This window comes from Podarcis tiliguerta (assembly GCF_965153285.1).
Source record: "Podarcis tiliguerta genome assembly, chromosome: 8".
Classification (NCBI taxonomy): domain Eukaryota; kingdom Metazoa; phylum Chordata; class Lepidosauria; order Squamata; family Lacertidae; genus Podarcis; species Podarcis tiliguerta.
The window spans coordinates 85654059-85678233 of NC_139541.1; the positions used below are offsets into that span (position 1 = coordinate 85654059).

At 49.7% G+C, this 24175-nt stretch overlaps 1 protein-coding gene across 3 annotated transcripts in view; it reads left to right on the forward strand.

Annotated features, from left to right (window-relative positions):
* Positions 1–21263, forward strand: part of SUPT5H (SPT5 homolog, DSIF elongation factor subunit) — a 37077-nt gene extending 15814 nt beyond the window's left edge. For all 3 annotated transcript variants that reach the window (XM_083454843.1, XM_083454844.1, XM_083454845.1), the window contains 17 exons: positions 149–254; positions 1182–1275; positions 2708–2844; positions 4891–5046; positions 5778–5924; positions 7243–7389; positions 7542–7667; positions 10233–10317; positions 11785–11889; positions 12979–13081; positions 14405–14532; positions 15029–15134; positions 15262–15420; positions 16591–16759; positions 18063–18266; positions 19230–19325; positions 20780–21263. In XM_083454843.1, the coding sequence (XP_083310969.1) occupies positions 149–254; positions 1182–1275; positions 2708–2844; positions 4891–5046; positions 5778–5924; positions 7243–7389; positions 7542–7667; positions 10233–10317; positions 11785–11889; positions 12979–13081; positions 14405–14532; positions 15029–15134; positions 15262–15420; positions 16591–16759; positions 18063–18266; positions 19230–19325; positions 20780–20923 (2212 nt within the window). In that variant the 3' untranslated portion in view covers positions 20924–21263. The remainder of the gene's footprint in view (positions 1–148; positions 255–1181; positions 1276–2707; positions 2845–4890; positions 5047–5777; positions 5925–7242; positions 7390–7541; positions 7668–10232; positions 10318–11784; positions 11890–12978; positions 13082–14404; positions 14533–15028; positions 15135–15261; positions 15421–16590; positions 16760–18062; positions 18267–19229; positions 19326–20779) is intronic.
* Positions 21264–24175: the final 2912 nt, after the last annotated feature.

Below are 24175 nucleotides of genomic sequence, written 5' to 3' on the forward strand. Positions count from 1 at the left end.
CAGGGCAGAAAGACTGTTGGCTGAGTGAGGACAGCTGCAGATTCTGTCTTCCTGGGGAACCCAACGCAGGCCCAGTGTGTCCATCTCCAGCTGCTCTCTTGCTGCTGGTCACGCTAACTGCTAAGCCTCTCCATCCCTTCATTTCCAGGTCTTTGGGCGGCGACGTGGCCTCCGATGGGGATTTCCTCATCTTTGAGGGGAACCGCTACAGCAGGAAGGGCTTCCTCTTCAAGAGCTTTGCTATGTCTGCCGTGGTAAGGATTGGGGGGGCCCTGAGCAATAGAGTGGGTGGAAGAGGACTGCTGCGGTATAGGCCCTTGTTGTACAGTGGTGCCCCGCAAGACGAATGCCTCGCAAGACGGAAAACCCGCTAGACAAAAGGGTTTTCTGTTTTGGAGGTGCTTCGCAAAACGAATTTGCTATGGGCTTGCTTCGCAAGACGAAAATGTCTTGCGATTCCTGGGGGTTTTTTTCCTCCCCCCCCCCCTTTTTCCCAAGCCCCTAAGCAGCTTAACAGCTGTTCGCTAAGCGGCTTAACAGCTGATCTAAGCCGCTTAACAGCTGATCTAAGCCACCTATCAGCTGATCTAAGCCGCTAATAGCCTTTTAGCAGCTAATCCGCTAATCCCTTAAGCCTTTAATAGCCACTAATAGCCTTTTAGCAGCTAATCCGCTAATCCCTTAAGCCTTTAATAGCCGCTAATAGCTGCTAAACCGCTAATAGCGCTAATCCGCTAATGGGCTTGCTTCGCAAGACGAAAAAAACCGCAAGACGAAGAGACTCGCGGAACGGATTCTTTTCGTCTTGCGAGGCACCACTGTATAAGAGTAAATGGCAGGTGGCTGACATCCTGCACTGGAGGCTGACTCGAACTTAGTGAGAAGGCATTGGTCCAGCCAGACCAGGACTGTGTTCTCTAACAGGCACCCGCCGGTGCCTGCTTTGCATCTGCCGGTGCTGATGTGTCCTGGGTAGTTCCTCCTGATGCAATCAATGTCCCTGGGGCGTGAGATCTGCAAATCAGCCCTGGCAGAAGCAGGGAGTGGAGAGGCCTTTGAAAAAGTTCAGTATTGGTGTAGATGGTGCTGCCTCTGTGCTTCCCACCCTCTCAGCCTGCTCTGTGTCCTTTTGCTTTCTCTCCCCCTCCAAACCACCCGTGCTGTTTCCTGGGCATCGTCAGATCACAGAAGGAGTGAAGCCCACTCTCTCCGAGCTGGAGAAATTTGAAGACCAACCCGAAGGCATTGACTTGGAGGTAGTGACGGAAAGCACAGGTAATAATGATAATAACAATAAAATTTTATTTATATCCTGCCCTCCCCAGCCGAAGCCGGGCTCAGAGCGGCTAACAGCAGTAAAAGTAACACAACATTCTAAAATCAATTCCTTTTAAAATTAATTCTAAATCAAATTCATGGCAACCATTGGGCTAGAGTTCTGTGAGGATTACCAAAGGAGGGGGTCAGACTGCCTTGGCCAAAGGCCTGGAGGAACAGCTCTGTCTTGCAGGCCCTGTGGAAAGATGTCAAGTCCCTCAGGGCCCTAGTCTCTTGTGACCGAGCGTTCCACCAGATTGGGGCCACAGCCGAAAAGGCCCTGGCTCTGGTTGAGGCCAGCCTAACCTCTCTGCGGCCCAGGAGCTCCAAGATGTTTTTATTTGAAGACTGTAAGGTCCTCCGTGGGACATACCAGGAGAGGCGGTCCCCCGTAGGTATGAGGGTCCTAGGCTGTATAGGGCTTTAAAGGTTAAAACCAGCACCTTGAACCTGACCCTGTACTCCACCGGTGTAGCCAGTGCAGCTGGTATAGCACCGGGTGAATGTAATCACGCAGCAAGGACGCCGTAAGGAGTCTCGCCGCAGCATTCTGCACCCGCTGGAGTTTCTGGGTCAGTCTCAAGGGCAGCCCCACGTAGAGTGAGGCTGCTGGCCTTGGCCGCCTCTGGTTCCCGCCTCCTCCGTGACTCCCCAGGCATTTGCTCCTAGCTCAGGCGGATCCTCGCCAAGAGGACCCACAGCCTCCAATTGTCCCGGGTCCATTGTGCCTTCCAGGTAGGCCAAGGCCATTGGAACTCGCCGCATGCTGTCCTCTCTCGGGAAGGGGGCTGTGGCAGGTTGCCCACTTGCTTCCTTCCGTTTTTTTGTTTTGTTAAAAAAAAGATATTTGTTAAAAGTTTTATAGTTACAAAAAAGTGTAAGAGAAAAAAGAAACAATGAAAAATCCAACAAACAATACATCAAAAATAAGAAGGGGGGAAAAAGAAAAAGAAAAAAGAACAATACATCAAAACAGCATAATAAAAAGAAAAAAACACATCCAAATTCCATATCATTATCTTTCACTTACTTGTTTCCTCGACTTCCTCACACCTCCCTTTTTTGTATTCTAGTTCAAAAGCTAATTCAGCAAATCCTTTCCCAATTTTTGTTCTATAATTTATCCTAACACAATTTAACTTTCAATTTTCCAATTTAACACATTAACACTTACTGTTCATATCATTCTTAATATTCCTTCTGCTAAAACCATATAACTTCAATCCAGCATTCTTCTAACATTCATTAATTTTGCAATATTTCTGTAAATATACTTTAAATTTTTCCCAATCTTCTTCCACCGACTCTTCTCCCTGGTCTCGGATTCTGCCGGCCATTTCCGCCATTTCCCTGTAGTCCATCAGCTTCATCTCCTCCTTCCGTCTTTCAGGGAAGGAGCGGGAACACAACTTCCAGCCCGGCGACAACGTGGAGGTGTGTGAGGGGGAGTTGATCAACCTGCAAGGCAAGATCCTGAGCGTGGACGGGAACAAGATCACCATCATGCCGAAGCACGAAGACCTCAAGGTACGGTGGCTCCCTGTCTTCTCCCTTCCTCCCTCTGGCATCATGGCATCCCGAGTGCATTATGATGCCAGCCAGTAGTTCCCAAGCGGGCAGTGGGATTACCTAGGGGGCCCCGGGGAGTGTAAATGGCTTTGGAAAGCTTAGATCACTGGATAGAGTTCATCTGCTTCATTGAATTAATTCAACCTAAATACAGTGGTACCTCGCAAGATGAATGCCTCGCAAGATGAAAAACTTGCAAGACGAAAGAGTTTTTCGTTTTCTGAGTTGCTTCGCAAGACGGATTTCTCTATGGGCTTGCTTCGCAAGACGAAAACGTCTTGCGCCTTTTTTTTCAAGCCGCCAATGCATTCCTATGGGAAACCGTCAATACACAGTGGTGCTTCACAAGACGAAAAAATTCACAAGACAAAAAAACGAACAAATTAATTTCGTCTTGCGAGGCACCACTGTAGTTTTAATTGGATTTCAAATGGATGTGCAATCAATGGTCACTGTTCTGAATTGTGTTGTGTTATTATTTTCCTTATGTGGGTTGTGCCAACCTCTGTTCTGAATAATGCTTTCTGTAGGGCAGGAGGGACTGGGGAATAATTTATGGAGCCATGGGGATAATCATCATCATAAATTTTATTTATACCTCACCCTCCCCAGCCAGAGCTGGGCTCAGGGTGGCCAACACCAGTAAAATTACAGTAAAATCATAATGGGGGGACGGGACAATTTAAAATGCAGTTTAAAATGCAGACTCATTTTAAAAGTAGCCCATAGATGAAAACCATAAGGGGAGGGAAAACATAAGGGTCAGACTGAGTCCAAACCAAAGACCAGGTAGAACAGCTCCGTCTTGCAGGCCCTGCGGAAAGATGTCAAGTCCCGCAGGGCCCTAGTCTCTTGTGACAGAGCGTTCCACCAAGTCGGGGCCAGCACTGAAAAGGCCTTGACCCTAGTTGCGACCAATCTAACCACCTTGCGACCTGGGACCTCCAAAATGTTGTCATTTGTGGACCTTAAGGTCCTCCGCGGGGCATACCAGGAGAGGTGGTCCCATAGGTACGTGGGTCCAATGGCCCCCAAAGTCAGGGAACAGCCAATGTAGGCTGTTTGCCAAGCGATATCTATAACTGCAAGCTGAAATGTGACATGGGAGTGAGCCCCCTTTGCTGGGGGGGTGGGGGAGTGCCTGCTTGCGGCAAGGATGAGCACAGACACCTTGAGTCCTGCTGGATTAGGCCTAAGACCCATTTAGTCCAGCATCCTAGATGAGATGCCTGCATGAATAATAATAATAATAATAATAATAATAATAATGAATTTTTATTTATACCGCCCCTTCCCGGTTCAAAAACCGGGCCCAGGGTGGCTAGCAACAAATTTAAAACACTTTAAAACACTTAATTATAAAAGCAGCATAAAATACAGTGTGAAAACATGAATAACAATAAAATTCAAAAATCAATTAGATAATCCCCAGTGCTAGCTGGCTGAATTGGTCTTCCTTGGGCCAGCGAGGAAGCCAGGGGAGAATGAGCTGTTGGGTCTCAGAGCGGGTCATCTTCATAAAAGGGGAGGGGGAGGGAAGGAAGGGGAATAAAAGATAGGCTGAATTCAAATTAAAAGCCGGCGGAATAGCTCTGTCTTACAGGCCTGACGGAAGGAGGTTAAATCCTGAAGGGCCCTAGTCTCATGGGACTGAGGATTTCACCAGGTCGGAGCCATCACTGAGAAGACCCTGGCCCTGGTGGAGGATAGTCTGACTTCCTTAGGGCCCGGGACCTCTAAACTATGGTTATTCATGGACCTTAAGGTCCTCTGTGGGGCAGACCAGGAGACACACACTGTTTTTTTTACTGGCTGGCTTCGTTTATCGTGACGGAATATAAGAAGAGCCTGCTAGATCTGCCCAGTGGCCCACCTAGTCCAGCATCCTGGTCTCGCTGTGGTCAGCGAGATGCCCATCATGGAAAAACCACAAGCAGGATTCAAGCGCAAGAGCCCTCTCCCTTCCTGCAATTCCCAGCAATTATTTGTTCTCTCCCCCACTAGGACATGCTAGAATTCCCGGCCCAAGAGTTGCGCAAATACTTCAAAATGGGGGACCACGTGAAGGTGATTGCCGGCCGCTTTGAGGGCGACACGGGACTGATAGTCCGTGTGGAGGAGAACTTCGTAATCCTTTTCTCCGACCTCACAATGCACGAGGTGAGTGGGGGTGGCAGGCAGAGAAGAACAGCCTCTGCCTCGGCCTTGGTGGTGGTGGGGTGTCTTGAGAGGCTCGTTGGTTTTGGGCGATGTGTACCATGTGTTCTGGGCACCACAGTTCAAGAAGGACACTGACAAACTGGAACGTGTCCAGAGGAGGGCAACCAAAATGGTCAAAGGCCTGGAAACGATGCCTTATGAGGAACGGCTAAGGGAGCTGGGCATGTTTAGCCTGGAGAAGAGGAGGTTCAGGGGTGATATGATAGCCATCTTCAAATATATAAAAGGATGTCACATAGAGGAGGGAGAAAGGTTGTTTTCTGCTGCTCCAGAGAAGCGGACACGGAGCAATGGATTCAAACTACAAGAAAGAAGATTCCACCTAAACATTAGGAAGAACTTCCTGACAGTAAGAGCTGTTCGACAGTGGAATTTGCTGCCAAGGAGTGTGGTGGAGTCTCCTTCTTTGGAGGTCTTTAAGCAGAGGCTTGACAACCATATGTCAGGAGTGCTCTGATGGTGTTTCCTGCTTGGCAGGGGGTTGGACTCGATGGCCCTTGTGGTCTCTTCCAACTCTACGATTCTATGATTCTACCTTACCACTCACACATCCCCAGCCTCCTGCCTTTGGACCAAGCTCGTGATTATCTCTCCTTTCTGCATCTGTGCTTTGTTACGTAAGTCAGAATGCCAAAAGTGCCTTTTTGAGATGACTCCCTTCCCTCCTGCAGCTCAAAGTCCTCCCCCGAGACCTCCAGCTCTGCTCGGAGACAGCCTCTGGCGTGGATGTGGGCGGCCAGCATGAGTGGGGGGAGCTGGTGCAGCTGGACCCCCAGACAGTGGGGGTCATTGTCCGCCTGGAGCGGGAGACCTTCCAGGTAGGTGGGGGGGGGCTGCCTTTGCGGGTTGGTTGGGTTATGGGAGTGGCTGCCTTCCATTCCTTTTTTTAAAAAAAATAATATTTATTAAATGTTTAATAATTACAAAGAAAAGAAAGGGTAAAAAAGAAAGGAAAAAACAATTAAAAAATTTAACAAATAATACATCAAAACTAGAAAGAAAAAACAATACAGCAAAACAACAAGAAAAAGACTAAAACATTTAAAAACACACCCAAATTTCATTTCTTTATCTTTCATATGCTTGTTTCCTCGACTTCCTCACGCCTCCCTTTTTTGTATTCTAGTTCAAATTAGCTGGTTCAGCAAATCCTTTCCCTCTTTCTCAATTTTTGTTCTATAATTTATCCTAACACAGTTTAACTTTAAATTTTCCACTTTAGCCCATTAACAATCAGTATTTACTTAATTCTTTATAACATTTCTGCTAAAACCATATAACTTCATTCCAATCTTCTAACATTCATTAATTTTGCAATATTTCTGTAAATATACTTTAAAATTTTTCCAATCTTCTTCCATCGACTCTTCTCCCTGGTCTCGGATTCTGCCAGTCATTTCCGCCATTTCCATATAGTCCATCAGCTTCATCTGCCAGCTGACTTCCATTCCTTACATCAGAGATTGCACCTCGCGTGGTTTTATTTTACTTTGTTTTCCTTAATGGATCAAATCCAGAACTGACGAATGTTTTTTTAAAAAAATTAAATTATAAAGCAAGAATGTTCACTTGGGATCTCTTAACGGTTAAGGCACAATAAGTCATTTTCAGCTGGTGGCGCTGTGGTCTAAACCACTGAGCCCCTTCGGCTTGCCGATCAGAAGGTCGGCAGTTTGAATCCACACGACGGGGTGAGCTCCCGTTGCTCGGTCCCAGCTTCTGCCAATCTACCAGTTGGAAAGCATACCGGTGCAAGTAGATAAATAGGTACCGCTGCGGCGGGAAGGTAAACGGCGTTTCTCTGCGCTGCTCTGGTTTCTGTCACAGTGTCCCAATGTGCCAGAAGCGGTTTAGTCCTGCTGGTCACATGACCTGCAAAGCTGTCTGTGGACAAACGCCAGCTCCCTCGGCCTGAAAGTGAGATGAGCGCCACACCCCATAGTCGCCTTTGACTGGACTTAACCATCCCAGGGGTCCTTTACCTTTTACCATCAGCTGATCTTGTGTATGCACACGTGTGCAAGGACATAGCATATGCTCATCATACAGCATTCATCAAAGAATCCCAGGGAGCAGAGGGTGTGTTTTCCCACCTTCCACATCTCCCAACCCTGCAACTCTGATCCCCCCCCCCAGGTCCTCAACATGTATGGCAAAGTGGTGACAGTCAGGCACCAGGCTGTGAACCGGAAGAAGGACAACCGCTTTGCCGTGGCGCTGGACTCTGAGCAGAACAACATCCACGTCAAAGACATCGTGAAAGTCATCGACGGGCCCCACTCGGTGAGGAGCAGGGCAGGCTGGGCCCCGCGGGTGCTGAGCTGCACAGCTGGCGTGCGCAGGGCATCCTGCCCATTGCATCGAACAGCTCTGCCTGCCTGTTGTGCGGAGGCCATTGAACTAATGTGCCCCTTGCTGCATCCCTCTCCTTCCAGGGTCGCGAGGGCGAGATCCGCCACCTCTTCAGAAGCTTCGCTTTCCTGCATTGCAAGAAGCTGGTGGAAAACGGGGGCATGTTTGTGTGCAAGACGCGCCATTTGGTTCTGGCCGGGGGCTCAAAGGTAAGAAGGGAAAGTAGTTCACCTTCTTTCAGGAGGGGCATGTTAATTTTGGTTGCAACCCCTCTGACCAACCAGCAGTTGCTGGCAATAGATTTGGGGCAGGGGGTGGGATTCAGGTACGTTGTTGCTTGCATGGAACTGTTGGGTGGGGGGTTCTATTGTGTGAGCAGACCTTGTTCTCCATGCATAAACCTACTTAGCGCTTTGTTTTTGATTTCTTTGGAACCTTACTGTTGTTGATAATATGCACACCTCCATGTGAACACATCTCAGCGTCCTCATTTTTAGAAAGGACATCAGTGGTTCAACATTGCTACTAGCTGCCCTCTGACTAATACCGTATTTTTCGCCCCATAGGACGCACCACCCTATAGGACGCACCTAGGGGTTTTTTTTGGGGGGGGGAATAAGGGAAAAAAATTATCCCCCCCCCCCCAGGCATGGGGCTGGCGCGGGGGAAGCCCGAGCTTCCCCAGCCCCAGAACAGCCTGCTATCCACAAGCCTAGGGAGCCGTGCCGGTCTCCCCAGGCTTGCGGAGAGCTGCGTGGAGCCCGGGAGCGCAGGCAGTTCTGTGCAACCCCCCAGAGCCCGGCGCGGCTTGGCGCCGGGCTCCCAAGGGTTGCGCAGAGCTGCCGGAAGCCCGGGAACGCAGGCAGCTCTGCGCAACCCTTCAGAGCCCGGCGCGGCTTCGCGCCGGGCTCCGGAGGGTTGCGCAGAACTTCCTGAAGCCTGGAGAGCAAGAGGGGTTGGTGCGCACCGACCCCTCTCGCTCTCCAGGCTTCAGCGAAAGCCTGTATTCGCCCCATAGGACGCACACACATTTCCCCTTCATTTTTGGAGGGGAAAAAGTGCGTCCTATAGGGCGAAAAATACGGTACATTTGATAACCTTGCGATGTAAAGAAGTTGGTTGGAGGGGTAACCCTAAGGCCGAGTAAAGTTTGCACGAAGCAAATTGTTTTCTCTCCTCGTCATCCACAATGGTCTGTCACGGCTGTCGGATTGAGTAGTCCTTCAGGTTTCACAAGGTCCTAAGCAGAGGCTTTTTAGTCCAGCAACCTGCCTCCCATAGTGGCCAAACAGAAATTGCGATTTTAGGTTTGAACCGTCCTGAGATCTAAGGTTATAGTGTGGTCTAAAAATTTAACAAATAATAAATAATAAGATCCTGCTGCGTCAGGCCATTCGCCCATCTTGTCCAGCCTCCTATTATTATTATTATTATTGTTGTTGTTTTTATTTATACCCCGCCCATGTGGCTGAGTTTCTCCAGCCCCTCTGGGCGGCTTCCAACCGAATAATAAAAACAATACAGCATCAAACATTAAAAACTTCCCTAAACAGGGCTGCCTTCAGATGTCTTTTAAAAATAGGATAGCTGCTTATTTCCTTGACATCTGATGGGAGGGTGTTCCACAGGGCAGGCGCCACTACCAAGGAGGCCCTCTGCCTGGTTCCCTGTAACCTCACTTCTCACAGTGAGGGAACCGCCAGAAGGCCCTTGGTTCTCGACCTTGGTGTCCAGCAGAATGATGGGGGTGGAGATGCTCCTTCTGGGATACTGGGCCTTTGAGGCCGTTTAGGGCTTTAGAGGTCAGCACCAACACTTTGAATTCTGCCTGGAAACGTACTGGGAGCCGCATTCTGGATTAGTTGTAATTTCCGGGTCTCCTTCAAAGGTAGCCCCACGTAGAGCGCATTGCAGTGGTCCAAGCCGGAGATATCCAGAGCATGCACCACTCTGGCCAGACAGTCCTCTTCTCACAGTGGCTAACCAGCTGCCTCAATGGGGAGCTTGCAAGCAGGACCTGAACACAAAAGCAGCCCTCCCCCCTCCTGCAGCCTCCTGAAACTGGGAATCAAAGTAGAGCAATGGTGTCTAGTAGCCATCACTGCCTCCTGTGGCAGCCATTTCCACTATGCTCTGTTTTAACAAGTGCTTTGTTTTCCCCCATCCTGAATCTTCAAACATCAGCATTGTTAGATGTCCACCAGTTCTGGTGTTAGCAGGAGCAAAGGATGGCTCTGGGACCACCCTCTCCCCCCCCCCAACCAAAAGCAAGAGCACCCTCTCTGTTGGCATACAACCAAGGAAACGGGGGCAATTGGCAGGCCCCCAGCTGCCTCCAGCCCACTGGCCAGGGTGCCGGGCGATCTCCAGTCCTTGTTGCAGCATCTGCGACCCACAGCTTCAAAAGCTGGGGCACGCAACTCAGCAGAGATAACGCGCAAACAGAAGCGGCAGGAGAGGTTGTGTAAGCATATCTACAAGCCGTTTATTCAGCATCAGGACAAAAGGAAAACATGTCCGATCCCCTTTGCGTCCAAAGCAAGACAGCTAAAAGCGAAAGCTATACACAAACGGAAGTTCCCAGCAAGCTGTGCTGGGGTGTAAACAGACGTGTGACACACAACAGTCTCATGCCTGTCCCTTAAGGTGGAACAGAATATTCTAACCCTCTCCCCTCCTGCTCCTCACGGAGTCCTTTTCCGAAGCATTGTGCCAGATTGCGGGGTGTGTGGTTGGGGCTTACTGCTGTTTTCATTCCTCTTATTTCCCCCCAGCCCCGGGATGTCACAAACTTCACCATTGGCGGCTTCCAGCCCATGAGTCCTCGCATCAACAGTCCCATGCATCCCAGCGCCGGAGGTATGTATGCTGGTGCGTCCTGGGAACTGAGTTGCACCCTTTTGCCCCCCTCCCCCCAGCAAGGAGGTGCACTGTGAGTCTGTTATTCTAGGCACTAAAACAATTACCAAATCCCTCCAAAACTGAACGCTGACACGCACCTGCTTCTTCGCTGCCAGTGGGAAAGGTTGATTGACACCTGAGGCCCTTTAAAAAATGTGGGGGGAATTATCGGGTTGTCTTCCCTTTTGTTATGTATTTTCTGTTTTTTTATACACTGGTACCTTGGTTTACGAACTTGATCCATTCCGGAAGTCCTTTCTTAAACCAAGGCGTGCTTTCCCATAGCAGCGGGGGCCTCAATTTACACTCAAGAGGAAGCGGAACATGTTCTGCTTCCAAGGCAAAGTTCACAAACCAAAACACCTACTTCCGGGTTTGCAGTGTTCTTAACCCAAGTTATTCATAAACTGAGCTGTTCTTAAACCAAGGTACCACTGTACAGTATTGTAATTTTTACGTTGTGCCCTAAGGTCTGTGGGTGTAGGGTGGTATGCAAATTTAATTGATGATATATATATATATAATAATAAAGAAATTGTCCAGTAGCACCTTAGAGACCAACTAAGTTTGTTCTTGGTATAAACTTTTGTGTGCATGCACACTTCTTCAGATATCTGAAGCTTATACACGAAAGCTTATACAGTGGTGCCCCGCAAGACGAATGCCTTGGAAGACGAAAAACTCACTAGACGAATGGGTTTTTCGTTTTCTGAGGTGCTTCGCAAGATGGATTTTTCTAAGGGCTTGCTTCGCTAGACGAAACGGCCCTGCCTCTCCTGTCATGGCGACGGTCACTGCATGCACGCACGCACGCACGCTTCCTCGCTCCTCCAGCTCCCTCCCACCTTCCGGCCGACCTTCTGGCTGCCTCGCGCCGCTGCCCACCGCCCTCGCGCGCTCCCCTCAGGAGCTGTTGCCGCCAGCAGCCAGCATTGCAGCCGGAGTCGCACTCCTGAGCCCCGCCGCCCTCCAGCAGCCGCGTCGCGCGGTGTCCACAAGGCGCGGGTGAGTCCAAGGACCGGCTGCGGCAGCTGCCCTGCTTCTCCCCACCCCTCCCCGCCGTGGTGCTTCGCAAGATGAAAAAACTCGCTCTACGAAAAAACTCGCGGAACGAATTAATTTCGTCTTGCGAGGCACCGCTGTACCAAGAACAAACTTAGTTGGTCTCTAAGGTGCTATTGGACAATTTTTATTTTATTTTTTATATATATTTTGACCGCGTCAGACCAACACGGCTACCTGCCTTAACTGACGGTGTTGATGAGATTGGGGGGGGAGGTTGTGCAGGACTACAGCAGGGGAGGAAGATGCACATTCTGCATCTTCCCAGGCTTGCAACCACTGACGTTTCCGACAAGCCGGGGTCTCTTTGGGAGCGTTTGCGTTTCTGTGCTACACCTCCGTGTTCTCCCTCCCACTCTGCAGGGCAGCGCGGCGGCTTTGGAGGAGGCGGGATGAGCCGAGGCCGCGGGCGCAGAGATAACGACCTCATTGGGCAGACCGTGCGGATTTCCCAAGGCCCCTACAAAGGTAAGCTGTCCCCTCGCTCGGGGGCAGGAACACGGTCCAAGTTCTTGCTCTTGTTTCAGGAGAGCAACTGATAGAGGCTTAAAGGATAGCAGGCTGTGGGCTGTTGGTGGCATTACTGTAAGATTTCTTGCCCACCTTTCACTATCGGGAGCAGGTTAAAAACACAATATTAAAGTGATTAAAACAGCAGTGTTTCCAGGTTGTCTCCTGTTAGTTTTGCAGCACATTAATTAGGACAGGACTGGGGAAACTGGTTTGGAAAGAACTCCCAGTACTCCTGAAAAGCCATTTTCAGCTGAGTTGATCGTCATTACCTTCCCTGGAGGTGGTAGCTGCATGAGGTTAAAGGCCCCCCCTTGGTATGCAGCTATTAGACAGATTCATAAAGCATAAGTTCAAGTTGCGCTTGCAGGTTTACTATAAGGGGCGTCTGGTTGGCTGCTGAGAGCAGGATGTTGGGGTAGATGGGCCTTTGGTCTGATCCAGCAGCGCTCTTCTTATGTTCTTAACTCGCCCCTTCCAGGATTATCACCCCCTGAAGCCCTGGGATTGTAAGTGATCCGCAGTTAAATGAAAATGGGTTTGCAGTGCTGGACATCCACAGATGAGGGATTCAGTTTCCCAGGCATGTGGTGGAGGAAGCTGGCTTAGTTTGGCAGTGCCCCCTATGTTGGCATGCAGCCAAGGAAATGGGGGCAATTGGCAGGCCCCCAGCTGGCTCCAGCCCACCGGCCGGTGTGCCAGGCGAACTCCAGTCTTTGGTGCAGCATGAATCTGCGACCCGAGCTTCAGAAGCCCGGGCAGGCTACTCAGCAGCGTAAACACTGTGCAAACAGAAGTGGCAGGAGAGGCTGTGTGAGCATATTTACCAGCCGTTTATTCAGCGTACATCAGGACAAAAGGAAACATGTCTGGTCTCCTTCGTGTCAAAAGCAAGAGCTATACGCAAACGGAAGTTCCCAGCAAGCTGTGCTGGAGTGTAAACAGGCATGTGACACACAACGGCCATGCCTGTTCCTTAAGGTGGAACGGAATATCCCCATACCCTACGTGTCCCAGGTTAACAAGCTTGGTTCCGATCTCTCACAGGCTACATCGGCATGGTCAAGGATGCCACGGAATCCACCGCCCGCGTGGAGCTACATTCCACCTGCCAGACCATCTCTGTGGACCGACAGCGCCTCACGACCTTGTAAGAGCCAGCAGGGCAATGTGTTTGGGTTCAGGATTGAATAAGGGATACAGAGGGGCAGCGTGGGAAGGCACTTTAGACACCTAACTCCTGCAAGCCCTGGTGGGGCAGAGGGGGAGGGACCTATGGGGTCTGCCAGAAGTTGCTGGACTCAAAGGCCAGGGGTCAGGGATGGGGGAGGTTGTAGTGGCAGCTGGGTGCCCACAAGTTCCCTCCCCCTGTTGTACACGCACTGGTAATATACACTAGATTGGGGTCCCCTCCTACCTGGGATTCCCAGAGGCACAGAAGAGCCAACGCATTGTGCTCCCTGCATTCAGGGACTGTGGATACGCTGAAAAAGAGAGCAGGGGTTTTATGTTACCCCAATGGAAAGATGATTCCACCAAACTGGTTGACTTCCTTGAACCTCTCACGGACCTTCCCATCAGAGCTGCTGCTAATAATAATAATAATAATAATAATAATAATAATAATATATTATTTATACCCCAGCCACTCTGGGTGGCTTCCAACAAAATACAATGGTGCCGCGCAAGACGAAAAGAATCCGTTCCGTGAGTCTCTTCGTCTAGCGGTTTTTTCGTCTTGCGAAGCAAGCCCATTAGCAGATTAGCGGATTAGCGCTATTAGCGGTTTAGCGGCTATTAGCGGCTATTAAAGGCTTAAGGGATTAGCGGATTAGCTGCTAAAAGGCTATTAGCAGCTTAGTGCCTTAGAAAAAGGGGGTGAGGAGCGGGGAAAAAACCCCAGGAATCGCAAGACATTTTCATCTTGCGAAGCAAGCCCATAGCAAATTTGTTTTGCGAAGCACCTCCAAAACGGAAAACCCTTTCGTCTAGCGGGTTTTCCGTCTTGCGAGGCATTCATCTTGCGGGGCACCACTGTAATAGTAATAATAATAATATATTATTTATACCCCAGCCACTCTGGGTGGCTTCCAACAAAATATTAAAGTACAGTAATGCATCAAACATTAAAAGCTTCCCTAAACAGGGCTGCCTTCAGACTAAGACTGGCCCAGCTTTTAGTGCAAATCATTTTAAAGCACCAGGAATTGGGACTAGGTTTGGGAGCCGGCGACCTTCCATGCATTGCTTGACTACAACTCCCAGCAGCATCCCTGGCCGTTCATTGGCTGCAGGGGTGGGGTGGTGTCTAGATGACGGGCTCCCATTGGCCCCAGCCCACATGGAGAATGAATGGATAGCTCCTCCTTATGCCTGGGGAATGCGGGGTCTGTTCTTTTCTGGAAAGTGAAGGGGGTGTGTGTGTCCAGATTCTGTTATTATCTAACGAGCATTTCCCTTTCCCCTCTGGCAGCGGTTCAAAGAAACCAGGTGGCATGACCTCCACTTATGCACGGACACCCATGTACGGTTCTCAGACCCCCATGTACGGGTCAGGGTCCCGCACGCCAATGTATGGGTCACAGACTCCGTCGCATGATGGTGAGTAGAGGATGGGGGGGTGCACTTGGGGGCAGAGGTGGGGAGAACAGTCAGGTCTTACCTGTTGGGTGTGGTTTCCTGTTAGTTAGCGAATCACAGCTCAAAGTTACTGAGAGCCAGTGTGGTGTAGTGGTTAAGAGCGGTGGACTCGTAATCTGGTGAACCGGGTTCGCTTCCCCGCTCCTCCACATGCAGCTGCTGGGTGACCTTGGGCCAGTCACACTTCTCTGAAGTCTCTCAGCCCCACTCACCTCACAGAGTGTTTGTTGTGGGGGAGGAAGGGAAAGGAGAATGTGAGCCGCTTTGAGACAACTTCGGGTAGTGATAAAGCGGGATATCAAACTCAAACTCTTATTCTTACTAATTTTAAGGAGCGGAATAAATTAAGCAAGAGAAAGGAGATTTCCAGGATAGCACTGGTATACATGTGAAAGATGCTGCCTTTTTCACCCTCTGGTCTTGGGTGTTAATATCATGACATGCCTCCATCTTTCAGGAAACCGGACTCCTCACTACGGCTCTCAAACCCCCTTGCACGATGGCAGCCGGACCCCCGCGCAGAGTGGGGCTTGGGACCCCAACAACCCCAACACTCCCTCCAGGTTGGTGTTCCTCATCGGAGGAGGAGGAGGGCGGGTTTCAGGGCAAGGGGGTGGATGGAGAGGCGAGAATCCGTTTGGGCCCAGCTGACCACTTTTGTGTTCCCCCCCCCCATTTCCTTTTCTGTAGGGCGGATGAAGAGTTCGACTATGGTTTTGACGACGAGCCCACCCCTTCTCCACAAGGCTACGGCGGAACCCCCAACCCACAGACTCCTGGCTATCCCGACCCTTCTTCCCCGCAGGTTAACCCACCGTATAACCCTCAGACGCCTGGGACCCCAGCTATGTAAGTGCGCTGGAGTTGGAAGGGAGGGTTTGTTGCTTATTTCAGGATTTGTGTTGCCTTCTCCCATCTCCCCCTGGACTTCATAGAGCTCTCTTGATCTCTGCGAATGGAGGAAGCAAACAAAAAGGATTTTATTTGCCTAAGATGTGGGTGAATTTCTTAGTGTTTTGCAGTCCTCTTCTGTGGAGTAAACTGATGTTCTCCCAAACAATTCAGGAGGAGGATGATGATGATGATGATGATGATGATGATATTTTATTTATACCCCACCGGGTATAAGGGCGGCTAACAACAAATTTAAAACAATTATAAACGCTGCATAAAATACAGTACAGTGGTGCCTCGCAAGACGAAATTAATTCGTTCTGCGAGTTTTTTCATTCTACGAGTTTTTTCGTCTTGCGAAGCACCAATGTGTATTGACTGTTTCCCATAGGAATGCATTGGCGGTTTTAAAAAAGGCGCAAGACGTTTCGTCTTGCAAAGCAAGCCCATAGGGAAATCCGTCTTGCAAAGCACCTCAGAAAACGAAAAACTCTTTCGTCTTGCGAGTTTTTCGTCTTCCGAGGCATTCGTCTTGCGAGGTACCACTGTATAAAAACATGAATAACAATATTCAAAAATCAATTTAGGGGAAATAAGCATTAGATAATCCCCTGGGCTAGCTGGCTGAATTGGTCCTACTTGGGCCAGCGAGGAGGCCAGGGGAGAATTAGCTGTGGGGTCTCAGAGCGGGTGATCTTCATAAAAGGGGAGGGAAGAAAAGGGAAATAAAAGATCAGGCTGAATTCAAATTAAAAGCCAGGTGGAATAGCTCTGTCTTACAGGCCCTGCAGAAGGAAGTTAAATCCTGTAGGGCCCTGGTCTCCTGGGACAGAGCATTCCACCAGGTCAGAGCCATCACTGAAAAGGCCCTGGCCCTGGTGGAGGATAGTCTGACTTCCTGGGACCTCTAAACGTTGGTTGTTCATGGACCTTAAGGTCCTCTGTGGGGCAGACCAGGAGAGGCGGTCCCATAGATACGAGGGCCCTAAGCCACAAAGGGCTTTAAAGGTCAAGACCAGGATGCCATTTCTCTGAGTGTGATACCCCAGGGCAGTGAAGACTTGACTGTGTTTCCCTCCCTCCCTTCCTCCCTGTTCTTGACCAAAGCCCTCTCTCTCTTGGCAGGTATAACACAGACCAGTTTTCTCCCTACGCCGTTCCATCCCCGCAGGGCTCCTACCAGCCGAGTCCAAGCCCGCAGAGTTTCCATCAAGTGGCGCCTAGCCCAGTCGGCTACCAAAACACCCACTCTCCGGCCAGCTACCACCCAACACCATCTCCCATGGCTTACCAGGTACTGTTGAGATTGGGTAGGGTTTGGGTCTCCTTAGTACACGCAACCAAAAGCATGGCTTTGAGGCTGCTGCCCTTGAAAGCAGCTAAAGGCTTGCGGACTGATTCTCCCTCTCCCACAAAGAACGTGTACGCTTGTATCATAGAAGATTTGGGCCTGCAAACTTTTAAATCAATTGCAGAAATGCAAAGAGCTTAAGATCTTGCCATGTGCACAGTTACATGCACTGTAGCTCGTGCAACATATAAATCAACCTGTGCCTCTGTGTCTAAACACAGAAGCAGACAGTCAGTATTGCTGTTTATTACATTTTACATTTGTATACCTCCCTATATCACTTAGAGTATGCAGGCCTTTTTTAAGTAGCCCTAAAGAAGGTGAGGAACACGGGTGGCACTGTGGGTTAAACCACAGAGCCTAGGGCTTGCCGATCAGAAGGTCAGCGGTTCGAATTCCCGCGACGGGGTGAGCTCCCGTTGCTCTGTCCCTGCTCCTGCCAACCTAGCCGTTCGAAAGCACGTCAAAGTGCAAGTAGATAAATAGGTACCAGTCCGGCGGGAAGATAAATGGCGTTTCCGTGTGCTGCTCTGGTTCGCCATAAGCGGCTTAGTCATGCTGGCCACATGACCCAGAAAAAACTGTCTGTGGACAAAAGCCGGCTTTCACAGCCAGTAAAGCGAGATGAGCGCCGCAACCCCAGAGTCGGTCACAACTGGACCTAATGGTCAGGGATCCCTTTACCTTTACCTTAAAGAAGGGGATGTAACTACCCCAATTCCCATATATTGGGAGCCGAGGAACATGTTACAGCAGCGTAATCCTATAGATGTCTAATTAGCAGAAAGGGTAAGGGTACCCCTGACCATTAAGTCCAGTCGCTGACGACTCTGGGGTTGCGGCGCTCATCTTACTCTATAGGCCAAGGGAGCCGGCGTTTGTCCACAGACAGCTTCCGGGTCGTGTGGCCAGTATAACTAAGCCGCTTCTGGTGAACCAGAGCAGCGCACGGAAACGCTGTTTACCTTCCCACCGGAGCGGTACCTATTTATCTACTTGCACTTTGACATGCTTTCGAACTGCTAGATTGGCAGGAGCAGGGACCGAGCAACGGGAGCTCACCCCGTCGCGGGGATTCAAGCCGCCAACCTTCTGTTCTGCAAGACCTAGGCTCTGTGGTTTAGACCACAGTGCCACCCGCGTCCCACATAATTAACAGTGCATTCTGTTAAATCCACAGAGATGCGTTTTGCTTTGACGTCAACCGAACCCTGATAACTCGTTGACTTTCTGTCTGTCTCTCCAGGCTAGTCCCAGCCCTAGCCCAGTGGGCTACAGCCCTATGACCCCAGGGGTTCCCTCTCCAGGAGCTTACAACCCCCACACACCAGGTTCCGGGATCGAGCAGAGCTCCAGCGACTGGGTCACCACCGACATCCAGGTCAAAGTACGTGACACCTACTTGGACAGCCAGGTCGTGGGGCAGACCGGAGTCATCCGCAGCGTGACTGTAAGTGGATGGATGGATACAGCTGTTTGCATGGGTTGGTCAGGAGACGGAGGGGAACGGGGGGTGGGGAGAGATTAAAAGAGTTGGGCAGGGTTCCGTAGCATAGCTTCCCATTGGTCAAACCCAATAGGAGCAGAGCAGGGGATTTTTGTCCTGCAAAGTGTCTGGCTAAGGCCTGGACTCAAGAAGAAGGAGCCATTCTGCCCTGGTCTGGGCTTGTTCACCAGTGGCCCATGTGTCTAATGAAACGCCTTGACAGCTGTTTTGGGTGAGGCGTGAGAAACAGCCAGGGATTTGTTTAGGTGCTCGTCATACTCCAGAGGAATTTCTGTGTAGTTCTCTCGCCCCTACTCCTTCCCCGGCCCCAGTTCTGAGCGCCCCTTACTCTCAAATAAAGTGCATTATAAGGAATGAAGGATCCCACTGGGAGCCAGTGTGGTGTAGTGGTTAAGAGCGGTAGTCTCGTAATCTGGTGAACCGGGTTCGCGTCTCCGCTCCTCCACATGCAGCTGCTGGGTGACCTTGGGCCAGTCACACTTCCTTGAAGTCTCTCAGCCCCACTCACCTCACAGAGTGTTTGTTGTGAGGGAGGAAGGGAAAGGAGAATGTTAGCCGCTTTGAGACTCCTTAAAGGGACTGAAAGGCGGGATATCAAATCCAAACTCTTCTTCTTCTTCTTCCACTGGAGCTCTACCCATTAAAAACAAACAAAAAAACCCCATTAATGTCTGCAGTCTTTGAGGCCATTTAGGGTTTTAAAGGTCAGCACCAACACTTTGAAATGTGCTTGGAAACATACTGGGAGCCAATGAAGATCTTTCAGGACTCTCAGTGGCCGCTCCCAGTCCCCAGTTTAGCTGCCGCATTCTGGATTAATTACTTGCTTGCCCTGACATCTGCAACCGGTCACCTTGAATCCCTCCCCTCTTGTCTCTGTCCCTCCTTCCTCCTCTGCCCTGACAGGGCGGGATGTGCTCAGTCTACCTTAAGGACAGCGAGAAGGTGGTCAGCATTTCGAGCGAGCACCTGGAGCCTGTGATACCAACCAAGAACAATAAGGTACGTGTGAGATGTTTCTCCTGTCTCAAGTCCTTCTGCTGTGATGATCTCTTTTTTTTAAAAAAAAAAAAAAAAGTGCAAAAATATTGTATGGCAGCCGTCCCCCAACCAAGATGTTTTGGGGTACCACTCCCATTAGAGTTTATACAGTGGTGCCCCGCAAGACGAATGCCTCGCAAGACGGAAAACCCACTAGACGAAAGGGTTTTCCGTTTTGGAGGTGCTTCGCAGGACGAATTTCTCTATGGGCTTGCTTCGCAAGACGAAAATGTCTTGCGATTCCTGGGGTTTTTTCCCCCTCCCAGCCTTTTTCCCAAGCCCCTAAGCCGCTTAACAGCTGTTCGCTAAGCCGCTGAACAGCTGATCTAAGCCGCTTATCAGCTGATCTAAGGCGCTAATAGCCTTTTAGCAGCTAATCCGCTAATCCCTTAAGCCGTTAATAGCCGCTAAAGCGCTAATAGCGCTAATCCGCTAATGGGCTTGCTTCGCAAGACGAAAAAAACCGCAAGACGAAGAGACTCGCGGAACGGATTCTTTTCGTCTTGCTAGGCACCACTGTAGTCCGAAACAGTGGAGGGCAGGGGGAAGCAGGTTGCCACATTGCACTAAGTTACTGTGCTCTCCTGTCCTGAAGAGGGTTGACACAGGAGCGCTCTTGCTCAACCCCAACTTTCATTCTCGGTGGTGGTTGATGGTCTCCCCTCCTGATTGGCAGGGGTCGGTTCCGGATCACAGAAGGAAAGACAATACTAGGAGAGGGTTAAGAAACTGGCAGCAGTGACGGTGACCAGGGGAGCCCTTTTGTATGAGGCTTTTGAACCCAATTTGGTGGAGACCGTAAACAACTGCTGCTCGTTCCGTTTTAATCACGGTTGTTTTCGGTTAATAACAATGCCTTTATTGTCAATGTACAACCCGTGTCCCATGAAATTAACCGAGCCTCCCTCCCCACACACAAACACTCAATCTCATTGCACTCTGTGTTCTTGTCGCCTAACACACCAACCCTGAAAGTCAGTTGCACTATATTCTGTTCAGCAGCCTAACAGCCCACGGATAGAAACTGTTTTTTAGTCTGTTGGTACGGCTGATTCTACTTCTACATCTCCTGCCCGAGGCTAGAAGATTAAATTGGTGCTGGCTGGGGTGTGAGTCGTCCCTGAGAATTTTTCTCGCTCTCCTAAGGCATCGATCCCTTGCAATGTCATCTAATGGGCTCGGGGGACAGCCCATGATATCATGTGCTCTGTTCACCACCCTCTGCAAAGACTTTCTGTCTGTGGCTGTCAAGCCAACGTACCACACAGTTGTTGCATCTGTTAATTGTCCCTACTGTTGGTCCTATCTGTGCACACTTGGGCCAGTGTGGGGGTTTTTTTGGGGGGGGGTGAGGTGTGGGGTGGGGTGGCTCCTGCTTTTGGATCAGTGACCCTGAGCTTCTCCCGATCCTGCAGGTCAAGGTCATCCTGGGAGAGGACCGAGAGGCCACCGGCGTCCTGTTGAGCATTGACGGCGAGGATGGCATCGTCCGCATGGACTTGGAAGAACAGCTCAAAATCCTCAACCTGCGCTTCCTTGGCAAGCTGCTGGAGGCCTAGAGACAAACCATTTTTGTGTGGGTGGCTGCTTTATTTCGTTCTTTTTTTAAGCATATCACCTGCAGACTGGTACAGCATGTCCTTGTACAGTTTTGCTCCAAAGAAAGTTTTATTTTCCGTGTTTTGTTTTCTGTTGCTGCTTCTTTCCCCAGCTCAGCAGGTGATTTCCTTTTTTCTGGGGGGGTTTGGGGGACAGTCTTGCATATATGCCTAAAATGACTTCAGCAGAAGCCTGTGTGTGGAGCACAGCCGTATTCCCTTCTCCCTTTCTCGTAGCACCTTAGGCCCTCTGCTGCCATCCAGTGTGTAGCTTGTTATAATAAAATAGTCTCATCCACCACGTACGCCTGTGCTGTGTTCACCTTAGTAGAGAAACCGTCGCATTCAAGACTTGACATAAGAGCCATGAGTTTTGTATCATCTTTTAAAGCTATTTCTGCCTTATTTCTGGAGCCAGGTTTCCTAGCGAACAGATTGCAGTTGTCTTCTTCTTGGAGTGTTAAATGCTGTTTACGTTTAATATAGAACCAGCGTGGTGTAGTGGTTAAGAGCAGTAGACTCGTAATTTGGTGAACCGGGTTGGATTCCCTGCTCCTCCACATGCAGCTGCTGGGTGACCTTGGGCCAGTCACACTTCTCTGAAGTCTCTCAGCCCCACTCACCTCACAGAGGGTTTGTTGTGGGGGAGGAAGGGAAAGGAGAATGTTAGCCGCTTTGAGACTCCTTTGGGTAGTGATAAAGCGGGATATCAAATCCAAACTCCTCTATGTTTCATACAAGGGGAGAGACCCTTCTTAGTTTAGAACAGGTGACGTTTCATTCTGTAGTTTGGCTGAGAAGACTGTTTTCCGCCTAAGTTTTCTCAGTGTAATAACCTGCTGGGGGTTTTCTTAGTTGAGTGCTATCAAAATGGTGTCTGCTGGCTATATGCCTTTCTTGTCTTCTGCATTTATTGATCATGGGCTGAGCTACCCAGCACAGCAGCTCTCTGGCTCCCACCTTCGATGGTGCAGTGTAAAAGACTGTCTATGGTACATTTCACAGGAATGAAGAGAACAAGCCTTGGTTTATCTCTTGCACAGATTCTACTGTACAGTGGTACCTCAGGTTACATACGCTTCAGGTTACATACGCTTCAGGTTACAGACTCCGCTAACCCAGAAATAGTACCTCGGGTTAAGAAATTTGCTTCAGGATGAGAACAGAAATCGTGCTCCAGTGGCGCGGCAGCAGCAGGAGGCCCCATTAGCTAAAGTGGTGCTTCAGGTTAAGAACTGACCTCCGGAACGAATTAAGTACTTAACGCGAGGTACCACTGTATTCCCATATCCAGCCTGAGCTGGAAGGGCAAGAGTTCACTGCCGTTTCCCCACCCCCGTGGGGCCCCCTCCCCCCGATACACCCCAGGGTAAGAGATGTTCAACAGTGGAACGGCCCCCCTGGAAGTTGTGGACTCTCCTTCCTTGGAGCTTTTTAAACAGAGGTTGGATGGTCATCAGTTATGGATGCTTCAGCTGAGATTCCTGCATTTCAGGGGGTTGGACTGGATGACCTTTTGGGTCCCTTCCAACTCTACGATTCTACTGTGATTTGTGCCTGGGCATGCCAACACCTTTTAGAGTAGATTCCAGTTTAGTGTAGTGATTAGAATGTGTGAACATAGGACGATTACATCCATATACCTATTTCGGATTGAAGCTTGTGTCAGCATCGCCCTTGAGCCAGTGCCACTAACTGGACTCATCCACTTCAGCCCCGACTGGGCTAGGCGAGCTGGGTAGCACTTCAAGAGACCACCTTCTGCACAGGAACAGGTCAAAGTGCTGTGGACTCACAGCTTAGAGTTGTGAGCACCGGATTCACTTCCACAAGAAGACAGTCAGAGTACAGCAGAGTATATAAACAACTCGGAGAGCAGCTCTGTAGAATATTCTCTTTATTCTATAACTACAACTATTATACAAGTATATACAGAGCTAAACAGGTTTAAGCATAAGGAATGCTGAACCGCACTGAGTGCCTGCAGCTGCTCTTATCAGCACACAATCTCTAACACTCAGTCTCTCTCTCCGACACACTGACTGACTGACCGACTCTCTCACTGACTGACTCTTTGATGTGGTGCTGGAGCAGAATATGTAGAGAGCAGAACACGCCTCCTCCTCTCTGCAGAATCAGCAGACTCCTCAGGAGATTCTTGGATATGGGAGGGGTGAAATCTCCTCAGCTTGTTAGGTGGCAATGGGTCAGTTGCCATTTGCAACCTTGCAAAGAGAGAAAAGCTAAGCGGATATTTGCAATAAAACTTCATTAGGCAGACATATCCTTGGGTATTGGTTGTGTGGATAAGAGCCTGTCATTGGCCCATATAGCTCAGCATGCTGTTCCCAGCTGCCAACCAGATGCCTGTGGGAAATCTGTGCAATAAACAAAAAATCTGCCCTTATGGGGAAAACAAGAGCCCTTTTAGAGTCCTTTGTAAGTTCTCCATCGGTCAGAGAAAAGAAAAAGGGCAACCAGAGAATATTGAGAAGCAAAGCAGCTTCTAAGCCTGATCTTTATTGAACTGTTACAACAGGGTGCTCCCCTCACACGCAGGAAAGGAGGAGGACCCAGAACAAAGGTGTGCCCGCCCTTATATAGACATTTTAAATTGCCCACCCTGGAGTCCAAGACCACCCCCAGAAACATCATACATACTTCACAGAAAGGGGTGTAGCTCAAGACCACCACCCCAGATACATCATACCTACATTACAGAAAGGGTGGTCTACAACAGAAATTTGAGTGCGTTGTTTATCTCCTGCCTGGCAGGTTAACTGTTAATAGTTACTTGATTGGATACCCCGGGGAGCCTAGCCAGTCTTGTAATGACTTAGTTCCTGAGCCAGGTCACAGGCTCCCCTTTTCATACACAGACATACCCTTAAGACAGGATTTGTGAAGGCGGAGACAATGGGGGGGGGCATTTCCATTTTCCTTGGACCTTGCAGAGAAATGTTTGAGGTCAATTTGGGAGGGACAAAATGGGTTCAGGACTTTCTGTGGGGTTTCAGACATGTGGTTTATATATCGATGTACGTGCTTGGTTGGTGCATTTATGAATATATATATATATATACACACACACACACACACACACACAGTGGTGCCTCGCAAGATGAAAAGAATCCGTTCCGCGAGTCTCTTCGTCTAGCGGTTTTTTCGTCTTGCGAAGCAACCCTATTAGCGGTTTAGCGGGTATTAGCGGCT